The following is a 17,606-nucleotide window of genomic DNA, read 5'->3' as shown; positions in this document are numbered from 1 at the left end:
TATGATTTATATAGATGCTTGTATTCCATTACAGATGGCAGGTTACCCACAGTCTAAAAAACTTGTAACTAAAGAAGTGTAGCAATTATTTCAAATTAACACACCCTGCCCCTCAGCAGGGCTTAGCAGTTCTGGCTCAGTGCCATAATAATGTGGCTCAGTGCCTTCCAAACAGAACTAGTGTTGCAGCCTCAGAGTGAAGATAAACTTAAGTCTCCACACCCTTATTTCTAGATATGTTGCTACATACCTGACCTCAAGCATATAAAGTTCCAAAGCACGTTTTCTTGATTTTTTTTTTTTTATAAACAACACATGAGCATTAGAACAACTTATTTTTCTATAAATGCAATTTATGCAAGTTCTAAAAGCATTAGCATTACCTGCAGGAAGCATTTTCTCTAACATTCTTCACATCTGCTGGATTGATTCCTTCAATAACAGGCGAGTCCGGATTTGCAGATCCATTGCTGATATGATCACTGCTTTCATATCCAGATTCTGTCCTCTGAATTTGCCAGTTATCACCATGGATTTTTCTCTCTGTAAACCCTTTGCTTTTTTCAGCATTCCCCTTTCCCTCTGAGTCCAGTGAACTTCGACTTCCTGTATCCTGTTTTGTTTCATCTTCATATATAGTCATTAAACCTTTCTGGATTTGGTTCTCTTTTGGCCAATGGTTAAAGCTTCGCTCTTTTTCATGCTTAGATTTACTGTTCGGATTTGCCTTGTGCTTTGGGCTATGCTGTTTTTTCTCGGTCTCACTGAAAATGCTGTCTACATTTAGTGTCTCCCGCATAGGTTTCCAACCTTTACTTCTGCTTCTGCTGCTGATGATACTTCCTTTGTCCCTAGAGTCTTGACTGGTGTCTGTCTCATAGCCCGTGACACCATCAGTTCGGGTCCTGATCGTTGGTTTCTCCCCAGCAGGAAAAGCTTCTGGTTTATTTGATCCAAGCACCTGTACAGAAAGCTTTGCTTGGTGAGGTGCATTGTCATGCTTATAGGAGCCTCTTCCCTGGCTGCTGTATATGCGCTGATCGGCACAGTGTCTAAGTCCATTTCCAACTGGAGGAGAACCCAGCTTAACATTGGAACGATCTTCCCCAATCAAATCTTGTAAGAGAAAGAAAAAAGCTCCCTTAAAGTTCTCATTTAGCTAGTATTATTACAGTACTTACATTTCTTACACTACCTCAACAAATTCAGCACGTATTTCAGAATACTGAAAACTGGGAAACTCTAATCTTGCAGTGTGTTCTGATAAAAGGAGAAAAAAACCCTACACGGCTAGTACTGATGCCAAAAGCTGCCTAACCCATTGATTCTCTGGTCATATTTTTAAAATGTACCTCTTTGTCTCCCAGGCTCCTTTCTTGGTCCTCTGTCTGCATCTTTTCGTAAAGATGAGAAGTTTTTCATATCAGCAGCTTTCTGAGCACACTCTCTGGATATGTCCTTTAGCCTGTCCTTTTGATCACTGTAACATAACTTAGCTGCAAAAAATACTTTTTGTCAGAGATCATTACTAAAAAGTCATTCATCATCAAAACACACAAATACATTTATGTACCATAACATTGAGTTTTTAATATTAGTACTACTTAAAAAGACTAACGAATGACATAACACAGATTAAGAAAATGAGTTGTATACTATAGATATAAATGTATAGGTATGTCCAAGGAGTCCACCAAGCAGCATTATGTCAAGCATGTCTTACAAACACCTCTTACTTACTAAAATTGAATGCTCAAGACATTTTCAAAGCATATACTATTTATATCAAATTTTATGAATTATACTGGAAAAATGAATCTAAGTTTAATCTTGTCTAAATGTGAAGGTTTCCTTTTAATAAAACAGTGGAGTCACTGTTTATGAAAACAAACCCTTCTGTTTCTCAAAAGGTAAATACTGACAATTTTTGAGTCATCACTCCACCAAAAAGAGAGTCACCAAGCTGAGCATTCTCAGTTAAAAAGTCTAGGAATTCAATAATAAATACAGAGGAGAAACACATCGCAAGAGAAGGGAGCATCTCTCTGCCTGAGAAGGGTGGGAGTTCAGAGCAAAGGCACTGACAAGTAATGCAGAAGTCACTGCCTCATGTGACTTCTTATAATATGATTTGCTTGGAAGCCTAGTGTACTGACAGAATGGATTTTTAAACAGAGAAGACAACTTTTTTACTATTCTTTCCAAACGTAAGATAAAGTCCATTAATATACAGGACTGCAAATAATTTTGCATATCAAATACTGTTGGGAACAGTGTTCCTCAAATAGCCAACGATACACAGAGTTACACCCTGTGCTCTGGAAATCAGCTTCGAGTTTCTAATGTGCCTTTTAACCAACAATATGACTGGAAGGCATGATGATGTTTGAGAAATGGATCAAGGCCTCAAGAGCCACTTTAATGCAGGAATAATGAGAGGTTATAAAAAAAATTTTGCATTTACAGTTCTCTGGCAAAGTTAACATTCCATGGCAGATGTAACTTAAACATCAGTTATTATTCAAAGATGCATTCAAGTCAATGAAGGAATTCTTCTTTTAGACTAGTCCAGAGGTTAAATACATACCTGAAATGCTATCAACTGAAATATTTCGTAATAAGACACGCTTGGGGTTTTTTTGGGGGTGGTACTGTGGGGTGGGGAATACGTACCTGGACCTCTACCACCACTAGCTTGAATATGGCTTCTACTGAATGCTGAATTATCTGGCTGAAGTTTTTTATTACTCCTTTGATTAGTCGGGTCTCCAATTCCATTCTCTTTCATGAGGTCTGATTTAGGAGCAGAATGCTTTTCAAATCCTATCAAATAACATATCTATCTTTAGAAATGAAAGGCTTCCTAATTTAAAGTTTCCAATAAAAAAAACACAAAAGAAACCTCACAAAAACCCCACACCACATTTCAATATGCAAGGCAATAAGATTCTGTAATATTTGCTATACTGCCAGATTTATAGTGGTAGACTGTAGTGGAATAGGGTCCTCAATTCTTTCTTCCCTGAAGCAGTCTATGTTGTATTGCTACTCATTATGTGAAGAGGAACATGTCAAATTCAACTGGCCTTTTATTTAATTTACTTGTATGTTATGTTTAACACTAAAAAAAAAAACCAAAAACAACCCAAACCAAACAAGACAGCAGTACAAACTACAGAACCAAAAGACTGGATTCTTACATACTGACGACTATGCTGTACGAATCTCAGAGATAAGAAGTTTTCCTGCAGCTCCTTCTGATCTTTCCCAAAGCACATTGTGCTTGCTGTCTGTGTGTATATATACACACTTATACAAACACACACACTCCAAATATATCTCCCTATTTGTATGAAGCTTTACTTAAAATATCTTTTTATAGCATTTTTAAAGGTATTTTAATGTATCGATACACATGTAAGAACATCTGCATATAGTAATATACTATTTTCTTCTGAAATTACCAGTTATGTGTAAAGTAGTTATGAACAACCTATAGTAGAAAATATTTTTTCCCCATTAAGCATGAGTCTCAATTTGTATTCCCGTATCAGGCACAAATGGTTCCAATATTGAATATATACACTAACCTCTTTTCTTTTGAGACCCTTTAGATAATTACTGCTAAAAGTATTTAAGAACAAAGTAGCTATCTATTACCTTCTCCTCTATTATCCCCATTTCAGAAATTTAGTTGATACTGTCAGTAAAAAAAATAAAATATATCTTAATTACCCAAATCTTCCCCATTTCCTCCTGCTGCTTTGCATTGAGACCAGTGAATAATCTGCTTTGGAGCATCTTCTGGAGATACAGGTGTGCCATCTGGGTTAGCATAAAATAGCAACAACGGCTGAAAGTGACACCGAATGCACCTGGAGACCACATCTTTCCATTTTGTTCCGATCTAAGAAAAAACAAAAAACCAAAACAAAACCCTAAAACTTTATCAATAGTGTTAAACCCAATAATGGAAAGAATAATTTATTAAACAATAGGTACCAAATGTCTAATTCCAAAGGTACATTAAGACTCAACATTTGGAATGTGAGTTTATATAAACTGTGGCAAAAAGCTAGAACCAGTATTACATGGGCTAACAACCAGAACATCAACACTATGAATACAGTTGCCAGTAATTAGGTCTTCTTTTTCATTAAAAGAAGTACAAATTCAACAGCAGACAAGTGCATCAAAATTCTGAAACAATAGGCATTTGGAAGGCAGAACTGTAGTGAAGTCAATTTAAAAATCATTTGTGAAAACTTATTTACAAAACTGAAGGTTTATTAAAATAGACAATTGTTTGACTTGTTTTAAGTTAGGTGTCAGAACAATGCACTCTAGAAAAGTAAATACCACTACATTTGGTGGCAGTAAAAACAATATTTACCTCCTTTACATTAGCATCATCAAACAGCACCCATTTGCAACTCTTGGTGTGAAAGGCAAAGGCACAGTAATGTCGGCTTGTGTAGCAAATCATACCCACAAGGAAGAGTTCACTATTTTTGGCATTTTCATCTGTAACCCTATAAAACAGCTGTAAAAATTGTTATATATTTTAAAACATGTGTAAAACATTTACTTTCAATTTCCAGACCTCCTACCGCCATTTCACCAAGGTGATTGGTATTAAATACCCTGTTGCATTATACAATTTTTTATTAATATAAATAATGATTTTTGCACTTACTACATCTATTTTAGTATTTATTTTTGCATAGTTGAAAGGGTAAAACAATAATGCTCTGGAATAATTCCACAAATTTCAAACTGAACATGTTATTCATAGATTTTTTCAGCTAGGAATTCACCTACATTCATCTTTGTACTTAGGCACAAGACTAACACTTCTGACAGGACTTTCTCCTCTCAGAAACTACAACAAGCAGCACATTGTAAAGAATGGTAAAAGTAGACATAAACTTCGAAGTCAAATAGTGCTTTTTAAAAAATACATGTGTGTATGTACATTTATATTTGTATATATTTACATATACATAAAATAAATGTACAATGAAATTCTAGAATAAGCAAATAGTAAGTTTTAGGTCATATACCCCAGGAAGATAAAGTTGTGTTGCCAGATTCCGCATAACCTCTTCTGTCAGGTCAGAGTGTTCTGAATCCCAGACTAAACCGATTGTGACGATCTCTGGACAATTCATAAGGACACGACGAATTTTTATTTTTTGACCACAGTTACTCTAGAAAAAGGAAAAAAAATGTGATAGGAGGGAAAACAAAGATGTTTAAAAAAATGGAAGTCCAAAGTTGAGTTACTAGACAAGAAATAATGCAACAAAACAACTCTGCAACTTTTACTTCTCAAATTTAACTGTGGTGTTTGTTTCTAACAAATTAAGGATAAAATTCTTCATCATAAAAGCATTCTGATGAAGACTACAGCTAAACTTCTACATTCAACCACCACCTTAAAACAGAAATCTCTGAAAACTTCCAAGTCACCATCACAACTTCTCTTTTGTTCCCCCTCCATTTCATCACTTAAGCTTAGGTCTGTATGTTCTTGTGTACTTTTCTATGGTTCCTAAATTAGCAGTATTTACACAGAACAATTTAAGGAAGTGAAGAATTAAATAGAACAAGCTAAAAGAGACTATTATTGCCAATAGAATCACAAAATTATTCCAACAGAAGACAATGCTGTCAAGCTGTCAGTGTATAAAAACTAAAGCAGCTTCACTCAGAAATGTTCCAACTAATCAAAACCACCTCTACACTGAACATGAAGTAAAGAATAAAACATGGACGTAGTAACACAACTTTCTAAACAGGCCACTTACACCTACAATACTGCGTTTACCTATAACTGGAGCAGTGAAATACAAATGTAAGGGCTTTTTTACCCTAAACTGGCCTGCGCTCAACTGGCCACAGGTAATCCTGCTTTTAGGGGAATACATTAGCCTGATTTAATGTCCTAAAAATTCTCCCTTGTATCTTAAGTAATGCAACATCTTTATTTACTTACAGGACACTTTCTGTAGTCATCAGTAGTGTTTGCTGCCTGCAGCAATTCTGCAAACATTTCTGGCTTGATACGTTCATGCCTCTCCATCATTCTTTCTACTTCATTACTGTAAAAAATAAATGGATATACCTGTGGATCTCTCTTAAGAGTTAACAGATTTCAGTCAACTTTCAATTAACAATATCTTCTGACTAAAAAGAAAAAATAGAGGTAAACCAGTAGCAATACATACTTTTTGTCAAGTGCTCTCTACATCTTGCTTTTGAAATCCAAATGTTACTTTTGGACAGCATCTCAAAAACACGTTTTAGCAAAGGAATACACATTCATTTTTAACACTTACAGCATTTCTCCAGCATGCTTTGCTTATTATTGGAAGGGTCTATATAGAAATACAAGATAAAAAAATAAAAGCTCTTACCACAGGGCTGTGGTAGAAATATAACGCACAAATTCCGTAAAAGGCAATGGGTCTGATGATGCTCCACAACTGCGACACACACACTACAAAAATAAAAATACTTTTGTTTTTATTTACTCAAGACAGTGGAACCAAATTAGTGTTAAAGCAAGCAAATAAAGGTCTGACCTGTTCATACAGTGTCATAGCAAACTTCTGATGAGAAATACAGGATTTTGAAGTGCACATATCTGTTTCACTATTTGGCACGAGGTGAAAATGAATCCTCTCAAGGATATTTTCCTGAATAGAAATAATAATGTAAATATAAATTGAACTGGTGAAGTCAGAATATATGAGCAACATTACAGTTTAATACTCCAACTAATCCCCTTGGCTCCAAATAGTCCACCTACAATTTTAACATGTATTGAATTCTGTCCCTATTCACAACTCAGTACATGGGAATTCTCCTCATCTCAAGGCTTCCAAACATTAACAAAACTGATAACTGTTCTTCCAGAGCACATTTTCTTTTGAAGGAAGTGAATCTCCAAGAAAAATTTATAAAGCTGGTCTTACATTAAGACGTGATATTAATGTCATTGCATGCAATGACTGAAATACTTCCTTGGATTAGGCCTCTGTCTCAGTTCTTCACTCGTTTATGTTTTTCTCTGTGTATCAATCTGATCATCTGATCACGTTTAGCACATGTGCCAACACAAGTACCGTTGACAAAAGCATGGAAAAAGCCTATAAATAGCACATGCCTGATCCCATCCCATGTCTCACTTTTTAACCTTAAAAGAAAGGAAAAGAAAAATAAAGACTATTAAGATTGGTATCAGTTTGGCCCCTGAATTAGCATGGCTATTTTTTCCTCTTTTGCCAAAAATACAAGAGGTAATGGGAAGAAGTGAATCTGTCCAGGTAGATCATTCAGACAGCTGATTACTTCAGGGGTCCAAATGCATTTTGATTAGATGGACCACTAATGAGACATTCTCTTTCATGACTGCAGTCCATCAACCTGCCTGCAAGATCTCCAACAGCCACTTTCAGGAGTTCTCCACTGGATTTTTCCTATGTAAGTGAAAATGCATCTACTTCCAAAGGAAGTCCAAAGCTGAAAGTAATCAAAGCAGCAACCATATCTTCTGTTCCTCAAATCTGTGCCTGAAGGTTAATACTGATTTTTTTTTTTTTTTTTTGGTGAACAACTTTCTTTCTCTAATACAGGCTTTTTTACCAGTGTTCTATGTGATCTTGAGTCATCTTTTATGGCCACAGTAATGGCTCATGTTTTTCATGAGACACTTAATAAAAGCAGAAAGTAATTGCAGGAAGAGTCAAGATCTTCAAGTATTTGTTCACTCTTGGATATGAAAATGGAAATCTCTTCTGCAGAAGACTTCAGTAATGAGCTGGCCAGTTTTAACAGAACGTATTTCAACAGCTGAAGAGAGAACACTTGGAGGAACAGACTACATATTCAAATCCGTAAGTGCCTCTTCTCCTGGGAAGACAAACCTTCTCTCCATCCTAAAAGTTTTAGAAGAGATGAAGAGTTCATCCTCACTGACCTCTTGTAGTAACTACGTTTCACATACCCCTCTGCCTGAGCTATAGAGTTAGGGGAAAAAAGTACAGAGCAAATGCAAGATTACTCCATCCCACATTACCGGACACTTACTCCATGTGTCTGTTCCCCTAAACTGACATGAAGGTGGTTAGTAGGATTCTGTCACTTGTATCCCACCTGTGAGCCTGGAGCTACCAAAACAACAGGCCAGATTGGCGTCCGCAAAACTAATGTCATTCTACTCAACTATGACAAAGAATACTTACGAAGCATTCTGCTGCATCATCCATGAATCCAAGCTGGAAACGCTGTTCATCCTTAAAACTTTCTGCCAGGGCATGTCTCATATTATCTGATGGCAGTGCTTTTTCTCGGCTGTGTTGAAATTGTGAAAATATTGCCTAGGAAGAAATATAATTACTTAGCTTCATTAGCCACTTGACTAGACACTGTGGTTCTACACAAATACATCAGTTCTCATGCAGCATGCCTAAAAGCAAATATATAAAATGTTTATAAATCTATGCAACTTTAGAAAGTACTGTTTTCTCTTAAAGTTACTTAGGTTTTGTGTTCTGTTACTCATTCCATTATAAGAAGTTATGCTACCAAACTGCACTTTGATCCAGTAGAAAAACAACATAGAAGTATATAAAAATGCAAGACACTAGCTCCCAGAAGCAACACAAGCCCTGGTCTGAAGCTTTTTTGATTTGGCCACCGAATAGCGGCTCATGTATACGTACCTCGTCTTTACAGATGGTGTGTATTTCTTAAGGCAGAATGTAACACCACTCAGTTTAACACCCATGATTCATTAAATAATGTAACATTTACATTACAACTTCAGGCAGGAGTGTATCTTTATTAAAATTATAGAACTGCAAAAAACTCCCATAAATTAGATAGAATGCTGATAATCTTTGCTATTAAATCAGCTCTCTGCTGATCCAGTGCACACAATACAAGAGAACAGGTCAATATCTGCAGTCCCAGAACATGAGAATAAATTGGACTTTTTTTTTTTTTCTTCAGTTCCCAGAGGAGAGAGTTGGCTACTGCTTTTCTTTTTGGCAGAGATATGTATGCAAGTGACCTCATCATTTAGCAAGTAAGAGGTTGATTTTGAAAGAACTGAAAGTTAAAAGCTATTAAATGAATGAGAAAACATTTGCAGATATTAAAGGGTGTATTCCACTGTCAAGAATTCTAAGCCAAACTTCAGAGAAAAATGAAGAGAATAAGACAAAAAAAATCAGGAGAAGCCACGCAAAATATAAATAAGGGTATGCATTCTCCATATAGGCCTCCTACAGTTAAAAAAAATCTGTTGGACAGAAGGCAAAGATACAAGAGATAAGCAAAGTTTCAGTGCTAACAGAAAATAGCGTTTTAACCATGATGCATTCCAGAGTAAATGTCTGTCAAATATTTAAACTTCCCTCACATAACAAAAAGCATGGATTACTGATAAAAATTACAGTCAATATCTCAATGTAAACATTCAAAATTAAGTTTTGAACAGATCTGGTAATACAAGTTAACTCTGCTTTGAAAACATTTATCACTTCTCATTTTGGCTGCTAGGTCATTTTTGGTATGCAACAGAGCCTTACATATCCAGCTAAAAAAAAAAGTACAGATAAGCAGTTATGCTGATACGTATGCACATTTTAGTGGCCTGCATAGTCAAAGTCCCACCCCAGTGTTATGCAGAGAAGAAAAGAGCACGTTTAATTCTCAGACCACCACCAAAAGAAAAAGATAATGGACTGAAGAAAACCAGATTTATTAGCTATGCTTTTAGTTTATAGGAGAAGCTGATGTAGATAAAATATCCTTCTTTGTTGGTAAACAAGTAAGAAGGGTTAAAATAGCCCAAAACCACAAAAAAAAAGTAAAACCAAACCAAAAAATAACCCAAGTCACAAACAAGTTACTGAAATACATCCTCATCCAGTGTACATACTGCATGAAAATCAAAATGCCCCAGGTTCTGAACACAGAAAAACAGAATCATTCAACCAATATCTCTAAAAAACCAAGAAAGTAAAACCAGTAGCATACATAATGACTGAGGACAGATACTTCCAAATGAGTTAACAGTGGTTCGAGTTCAGTACCTAGGCTAGGGGCCATCGAGTTATAAAGATCACAACTATACTGTTAGAACAATACCTAATTCCATTCTAACCAGTTTCAGAACAGGCAACAATACCACTTCTTATCAGTATTCTTGGGAACACATCAAAATAGGAAGATGTGACAGTGCAGGCAATGCAAAATATTCAGGTACAATAAGGCATTTAGATAAAATGCACAAGATGATGCATCATGGGAGTAATCAATCCCTCAAGAACAGATACGTGAAAGAATAAAGAAAATTTCAAATCCTAAATTACAGCAGCCTTATGAAGCAGCTGAAGGTAGTGTACTGCTTTGGAAGGTTACGTAAAGTGATGCAAAACCTATCTTACTTTGTACTGGAGCCCCAAAAACTACAGGAAGAGAGGGTATTACAGTACAGCAAGTGGTATACTTAGCTTGAAAAAAAGAAGCACCTGGTCTTCACAAGTGCACAATTAGAATGGAACAATGAATTACTTACAGGTTCAATTGCAACACACCATGAGCACTACCTTCTTCACGTTTCTGAGCACACTGAAGCTGCTACATTAATTTTTATTATGATTTCAGCAATATGATCAGTCATGAAGAGTATGTAGTGTAACACATACATTCCAGCAACTGTCACCCTTCAACCCCTCTTCATTTCTTAAAGGCAGTTCCAGTGCAGCATTGAACAAGACTGTATAGGACCAGAACTTCACATGTAATATGGATCAAATCAAAAGGAAAAGGCCATGAAGTTTACTCTACATTATGACATCAGATATGAACATGAATCCCTATATACACAAAACTCCAGGAAACTAAAGCTATTGCCCCAAGACAGACACAAGATTTTATCTGAAAACATAGGTATGCCTGAATTATGGCCTGGACTTTGTGTCCACTCAAGTGTCCAGCACACAGAAGAACATGATGTACATCAGAGCACTGGTGAAACAAAAAGTCCCAGCAAGTTCTGCAGAGTCAAGAGCTTGTAAATAGGTTGAAATAAAAACCTCATGAAGTTAGTCTGAATGTGTGCAGTCTCAACCTATTTCAACTTGTTGCCTTTTTTAAATTAACCATTTTAACCAAAGAAATAAAATGGTACTTTTTAGAAAAAAAAATGTTTGGAAAGAGACAGACATTCAAAACCAGCTGTACCAACCTTACTGCAATCATGATACACACTAAAAATGGCTGAAAAAACCTACACGGTACATAGATTATAAACCTCCTGAAAGATCAATGTCACTACAAACAGTTCTTGCCTGAAATGCTTAGTCAGTAACAAGGTTTGGTCTGTGAAAATCCCTGAGAATAAATTACTTGGCTTATCCTTGCCTACAATTTAGCATCGTCAAAAACCACTTCCTCCATGAACTACCTTTTCAGATAGTGTTGTCCCTTTCAGCTCCCTCCACGACTGATTCCCCAGTTCTGTATGTCACTACATCTACTAACATATTTGACTATACATTCCACAGTCCTGTATTAGAATCCCCAAGTGTCTTTATTGTCCAGTTGCAGTAAGAGTAGAAAGTGCATACTAAAAAAACCAAAACAAAACCCTATACATTTTTGACTGGGATTTTTATCTTAATGAAACAGATATCGTGCTTACAGCTACTTCCCTAGTAACTGCAGACAGCCAAATACCAGTGCAGTAAAAGCAGTAAGAACCTAACAGAATTCAACACTTGTTTACAGACTTCAGATGAGTTACAAAACTGTTTGAAGCACAAGTTTTATGCACTAAGATACACAGATCTGACTTTACTTTCAAACACTAAGAAGTTACCAGCTTTCATTAGTTTTCCTGTACCGCTACCTGCCTTTCATTACTTACAAACTGAACAATTAAGTTCTGCACTGTTACCATCAACTACCGAGTAAAAAAAGAATCTTGAGACCTTATCAGACAGTAATATAGTTACTGTAAAAGAACCATATTCAAACACTATAGGAAAAACAAAAGCATATACATGCAAATAAAAGGAAAAGATCTCCAAGAGGCTAGCTAGAAGTTTTCAAATAAGTTATACTGTCTTTTAATAGACAAAAGTTTTATGCTTAAGCAGGCTGTAAAATTTGTATACAGTAAAATTTCTTCTTTAAACACAAGAAACTGTTACAAAATTCTGTTACAATTGTTCTTAAATTTAAATTGCTTCTTTACACAAGAATGTTTTAGAGTCACCCAGACATATGTATGATAGGGATATAAATTAGTAAAAATTAGTTAACTTATTTCTCCCCCCTTTTGAAAGATGATTCTTCCAAAAATTATTTACCTTTAAAGCACAAAATATGCACGCATCTCCCTGACACACATGTCCAGTTAAACCTCTTAAACTTCGTCGAAATATGTCAAGTTGCCACAATACCTACAAAAATAAAGTTTCACAGAAAATAAGTAATGAGTTCTGAAGGTTCTACATTTCACACAGCAACATACAGTAGATTTTTTTTTTAATTTCACATAACATGTACAACTTGAACACCAACACTGCTACAAGAATTGTGGTTCTTTTCCATTTGTTTGGTAAATTGTAGAGGTGGAAGTGGAAGGTTTGCATTCACTATTCATAAAATTTAGATCTCCTTTTTAAACTTTTTGAAAAAAACTATGTAGTTTGTGTGGAAACAGACCTGAAGTACTCTTAAGGAAACAAGCAGCAAGCTAAACTGTATATAGAGATTGTAATAGCCTTCTTAGGGCTTTACATAAGAGGAAGGCAGCTATGGGGTTTACTTAATTTCTCTTTCCCTTTCCCTCTCCCTCCCTCTGTACTTTCTTTTAAATAAAGAAGGAAGAAAAAAAAAAAGATGGAAACTTGGAAACTGAATTGCTAGGTAAAATGCAAGCATCATTTTGTGTTAAGTCTATACTACATTCTTATCGTCTCTTACTAAAATGATTGATGAAGTACACTTATTTTTCCAGAGATCAAAATAATCCTGGTGCTTAATCAGGTATGTTTCTACCTTTTATGTGTGTAACTACTCTATAGAAAGGAAATGTCAGCTTGGCTACACTACACTGCTTTCAATATCTAATGTCTTAGGTACACAATCAATGCAGTAGTTCAGAAAGTTGCCCATTAAAAAAACTAATACATAAAAACCCCGAAAATGAGTTCACAAGCGGCACAGTAAGACAACACCTACAAATCCAGAAAAAAAAAAAATCCTATCTATAAAGGCTAAAATGAATTAGGATGTGTTTGAAAATGAATGTCTGAACCTCAGTTCTGAAGGTTAAACAGAGGTTAAAAGAAAAGAAAGGAACACATTCCTCCTTGTAAAAGGGCAGTCACCAATCATCAGCCACCATTTGATAAACAGCAGTAGGTTGTGAAGTAGTAGGATTGTCTGAAACTACAACTAAAAATGACTTAGGGTTTAATTTTAGGGCACCCTAAGGGAAAACAGCAAAACTGCAAGAGAATATAGGTCATGCTGTCCCCATTGAATGTAAAACAGCAAACTCATTCTACTAAATCTATTGTACATTTTTATTTTAAACATATTTCAATACCATACACATCCACATCACGTAGATATATCTCTCATATCTCCTATATTTAAATCCATACAATTTTTAAGCCTTGCAGTTTTTGAGGAAGTCTACACATCTATTAAGCCCTCTGCCAGTTTGGCAAATAATCCTGTACAATTTGAAAACAATCAGGTCCAAAATCTAAGCAGTACAAAAAAAATACATTGTTCTGCTCTTTATTTGCACAACCTAGAAATTTGTTGTTGTTGTTATTAATTTCTAGATTTAAAAATACTATAGTATAAACTACACTGTTACTCGCAGACAACGTGAAAGGCTAACGCTGCTCTGTCACAGAATTAAGTAGATCCCTATATTCCCTGTCATAAGTAGGCTTGTAAAAGCTCAGGTTTTTATCATGCTAATGCCACTGTACCATTAAACCATACTTGAGACATCTAAAGAGCCAACATTTTATCAATTACAGCACAAGTAAAAACAGAATAGTGTGTAGGTAAACACACACAAGAAGTTGGTTGGTAATATGTATGCATATAAACAGTAAAAAGAAATCAAAGTCATATTGCTTTGGTATCAAGTATCTCACCTACTCTAATTCCACAAATCTTTCCTAAGATTAGAATCAAAGCTTTCAACTATATGTGTATCTTCTGATATGCCCCAGTATCACAGATTCATGTGCTAATTCTGAAAAAATGGTATTTTAATAAAAAGTGTCCTATTCAATACAAGTAGTAGTACTGGTTGCCCCAAACTAAAAAATGTCCTGGAAATTCTGCCAAGTAACAAAACTGCTATGTTCGACCGAAACATTAGTTTTAAAATTCAAGCAGCAAGTTTTAAAGTTATGAGGTTTTGGTGGTTTATTTTGGTTTTAGGAAAGTACATTCCAAAAAGACATGCTATTCTCTCTTACTTGCAATCATTAAGAAGTTTCATTGAGAACTGGATTTAACACCATTGAAAAACATGCTGTATCTTTCTGTAGCATACACATACTGCAATACCAATAGTAAAAACAGCCAAGAGAATACTTTCCCTACTATGTCCATCTAAGCTACTACAAAACCAGAACTGTTTAATAAATCAAGTTTTTCTTACCTGAACAGCACTATTAAGAAAGCAGCTGTTTTGTCCCGGTTCATTTAATAAGCCTTTTGTAGGGGCCAGGGACAGGATACTTCCAGGCTGATAAACTTTTCCAAGGTTACCCCCAGGTTTTCTTAAGAATTTCACCCATGCCATTATTTTATAGACTTTATAACTGCAATATTTATGCTTAAATATTTAAGGATATGATGGATCCAAGGCAAAGAAGAAGGTTCTAAGAAAATTGCTCTAAAGCCACAGTATTCCATTCAACTCTGTGCAATAGTAACCATTCATGGATTTAAGTCCGTTTTCCATGAGCAGGTTTCGGCCATGTATCAGGATCAGCTTCTCAGTTAAAATACAGCTATACAAAGTTTTAAACTCCCAGACTTTAAGAAAAAAAAAAAAAAAAGGTGTCCAATTAAGGTTAAAACATATTAAAAGTTATTAGAATAAAAGTTCTTATGAAGCAAGTTGCACAGTAACTGACTTCTTCCAGGGCTATCAATAAATCATTGCTATAAATCATTAGTTGTACTATATAGCAAGTTTATATATATATCACAAAAATGGAAAGTTCTTGACAGGCGCTATACTCCTGTTCTCTCATTTCGTTCCATCTTCTTTTTACTTTTAACTGTGACCCATGAAATATATTCCAGTTTTGATGACTCCATATTTATTTCATTCTCTTTCCAGAGTATCTGAAATAGGAAAAAAACAGAAAATATAAAAGTAGAATTTTCCAAAATGTTAAAGACTTCCTAAATCAGAAAAGAGGTCATGGCCAAAACAACCTCTTAATCTAAAGGCAGATGCAAAAACCAGGAAAGAAGAGGAGAAACAATTGCCATGTAAAAGTTCTTTTAAGGCAGAAAAATTAAATTAATTTATCTGTCATAATCAATTATCTTCTAATTTATTATACACCTCTAAAGACCACGACAAATTTACTGTAAAGGTTCTAACACTATGCAACAGCTTATAAAAAGACCATTTAACACGAGTTACTCTAACTTTGAATCTCCAAGTCTAGTAAAAAGATTATCAAGAAATAAATATTTTTATTTGAAACTTCAAAGCCTAAGATGGTTTTGATTTCAACACCCCAGCAAATCACATGAACTAATATGTATTTCTATGTCTTAAGATTACTCAGCTTTCAAAATTTTATACTACCTAGTGCACATTAAATAAATGTGTCATTAACCTAGTTGCTTTCTTAAAGCATCCAGAAAAACATAGCTAATAGCAGAGCAAGAATATTCAGGTAGCTGCCCCAATACCTGATTCCAAGATTTTCAAATTCCAACAATAAGAGTTGTTTCTCTTATCATTTAAGGTACATATTTAAGGTTAAATGACTCATCATCCAGAACATCATCACAGGCACATGTAAAGCCCATGCAGTGATCATCTCACGACAATGGATTTATTCAATCAGTTTGCCATTACTGTATCATCCACATAAACATTTGAAGTAACAGCACAGAACAGAATAAACTTAAATAAACCAAAGCAATTAGGCTGCGTATTTGGTAAAGGAAAAAAAAAAATTATTTGGGCCTCACATTACAACCAAGATATTCACCTTAGATTTTACAAGCATGTGAGATACTAAAGATGTATCAGTATACTTCAAAGCTTGCAGCCTTCTCACGACAATTTTTTTCTGCCGTGCAAGCCTTTCAAGATTGGTGAGCAGCATTAAAAAAAAAAATAAATTTTGTAGTTGGGACACTGTATAAATTGGAAGATAACTTTCCCCAGCTCAGGACAACCAACTACACACTCCCATCAAACAGTTCTACAGCTCTAAAATATTGTACAGCTGGGATATCACAGCAACAAATTGTGTAACTTTCAAAAATACCTGCAGAAAGTCTTGCACCCATAAAACCATTCTCCTTTATTTAAAAGAAACATTGGTACTTGCTTGTATTATCAAAAAAATCGATAACTGGAACCTAACCAAAAGTCCCTTTTGCTCCATGTATAATTAGATGGGTTTTGTTTGTCTACTGATGTTACTGTATCTCACCCGTAAGTAATTTGATTTAATAATACTGGAAATAGTAAGTGTGATTTGTGACAGCACTGAACAAGGAGTCTGACATCTAACTGGAAACTGACCTTGACAGAATATCATGTGATAACTTTGTTTTCTTTATGTTCACTTCAATAAACCCAGAAAGGGAAAAAAAAAAAAGAAAAAGATGTAGCGAGTAACTGGAAATGTGTTTCAGTTTAAGATCTTATTAGAACCTTAAAATAATTAAAAGGAGTATCAACTTCAATTTTTTTTTTCCCCCACATAAAAGTCAAAGTGCTCCACAGCATAACAGCTATTCTTCTACAAAGGACCAAACTCTAAGAAAACAGGGACAGAGGTGGAGGTAAGAGTAAAACAAAGATGAACACAGAAAAAGATTAAAGATTCTCTGAAGTTGGTACACAGAAGTGATGACATCTGTATGGAACAATTAAAGACAAGAAAGTATTTTAACAAGTGTTTTCATTAGAAAGTTTCAGTACAGTACATAAATAGAAAATAATGAATCACTACAATGAAGATGAATAAAGAGGAATCAAGGAAAAAATCTAAGGTGTACAGCTGTTTATATTCAGATACATATATATGCACACATATACAAAAAATACAGACATATATATTCAAGAAGCTGGTCTCACACATCAAAAGTGCTTAGTAATATGAAGCATCATTTGGCCCAAAGTCTTCTGCTATCAAAGGGAACCATAATTTTTAGTTATAATATTATTTTTAGGGACTATGATTTAAAAAATAACTAAACCCGAGAAGAATCTTGCATTCAACTCTTTCAACCATCAAATACTTTCTACTGATTTCTGATTTAATTTTTCTATATCCATACAA

The 17,606-nt window shown here is 34.9% G+C and overlaps 1 protein-coding gene across 3 annotated transcripts in view; it reads right to left on the bottom strand.

Annotated features, from left to right (window-relative positions):
* The window catches only part of USP53 (ubiquitin specific peptidase 53), a 30,480-nt gene extending 15,070 nt beyond the window's left edge, over positions 1-15,410 (bottom strand). For 2 of the 3 annotated variants that reach the window (XM_035889645.1, XM_035889646.1), the window contains exons 1-12: positions 14,720-15,410; positions 12,390-12,482; positions 8,250-8,384; positions 6,588-6,701; positions 6,420-6,502; positions 5,999-6,104; positions 5,064-5,210; positions 4,394-4,543; positions 3,736-3,907; positions 2,674-2,823; positions 1,353-1,496; positions 384-1,119 (exon numbers count right to left, since the gene is read on the bottom strand). In XM_035889645.1, coding sequence (XP_035745538.1) covers positions 384-1,119; positions 1,353-1,496; positions 2,674-2,823; positions 3,736-3,907; positions 4,394-4,543; positions 5,064-5,210; positions 5,999-6,104; positions 6,420-6,502; positions 6,588-6,701; positions 8,250-8,384; positions 12,390-12,482; positions 14,720-14,863 — 2,174 coding nt within the window. In that variant the 5' untranslated portion in view covers positions 14,864-15,410. The remainder of the gene's footprint in view (positions 1-383; positions 1,120-1,352; positions 1,497-2,673; positions 2,824-3,735; positions 3,908-4,393; positions 4,544-5,063; positions 5,211-5,998; positions 6,105-6,419; positions 6,503-6,587; positions 6,702-8,249; positions 8,385-12,389; positions 12,483-14,719) is intronic. The other variant, XM_009634003.2, reaches the window with a different exon arrangement.
* Positions 15,411-17,606: the final 2,196 nt, after the last annotated feature.

The sequence above is a fragment of the Egretta garzetta genome, unplaced genomic scaffold (assembly GCF_000687185.1).
Source record: "Egretta garzetta isolate BGI_Z169 unplaced genomic scaffold, ASM68718v1 scaffold342, whole genome shotgun sequence".
Lineage (NCBI taxonomy): Eukaryota > Metazoa > Chordata > Aves > Pelecaniformes > Ardeidae > Egretta > Egretta garzetta.
Note: the sequence above shows the minus strand (reverse complement) of the source record. Positions and strands in the feature narration are given on the sequence as shown.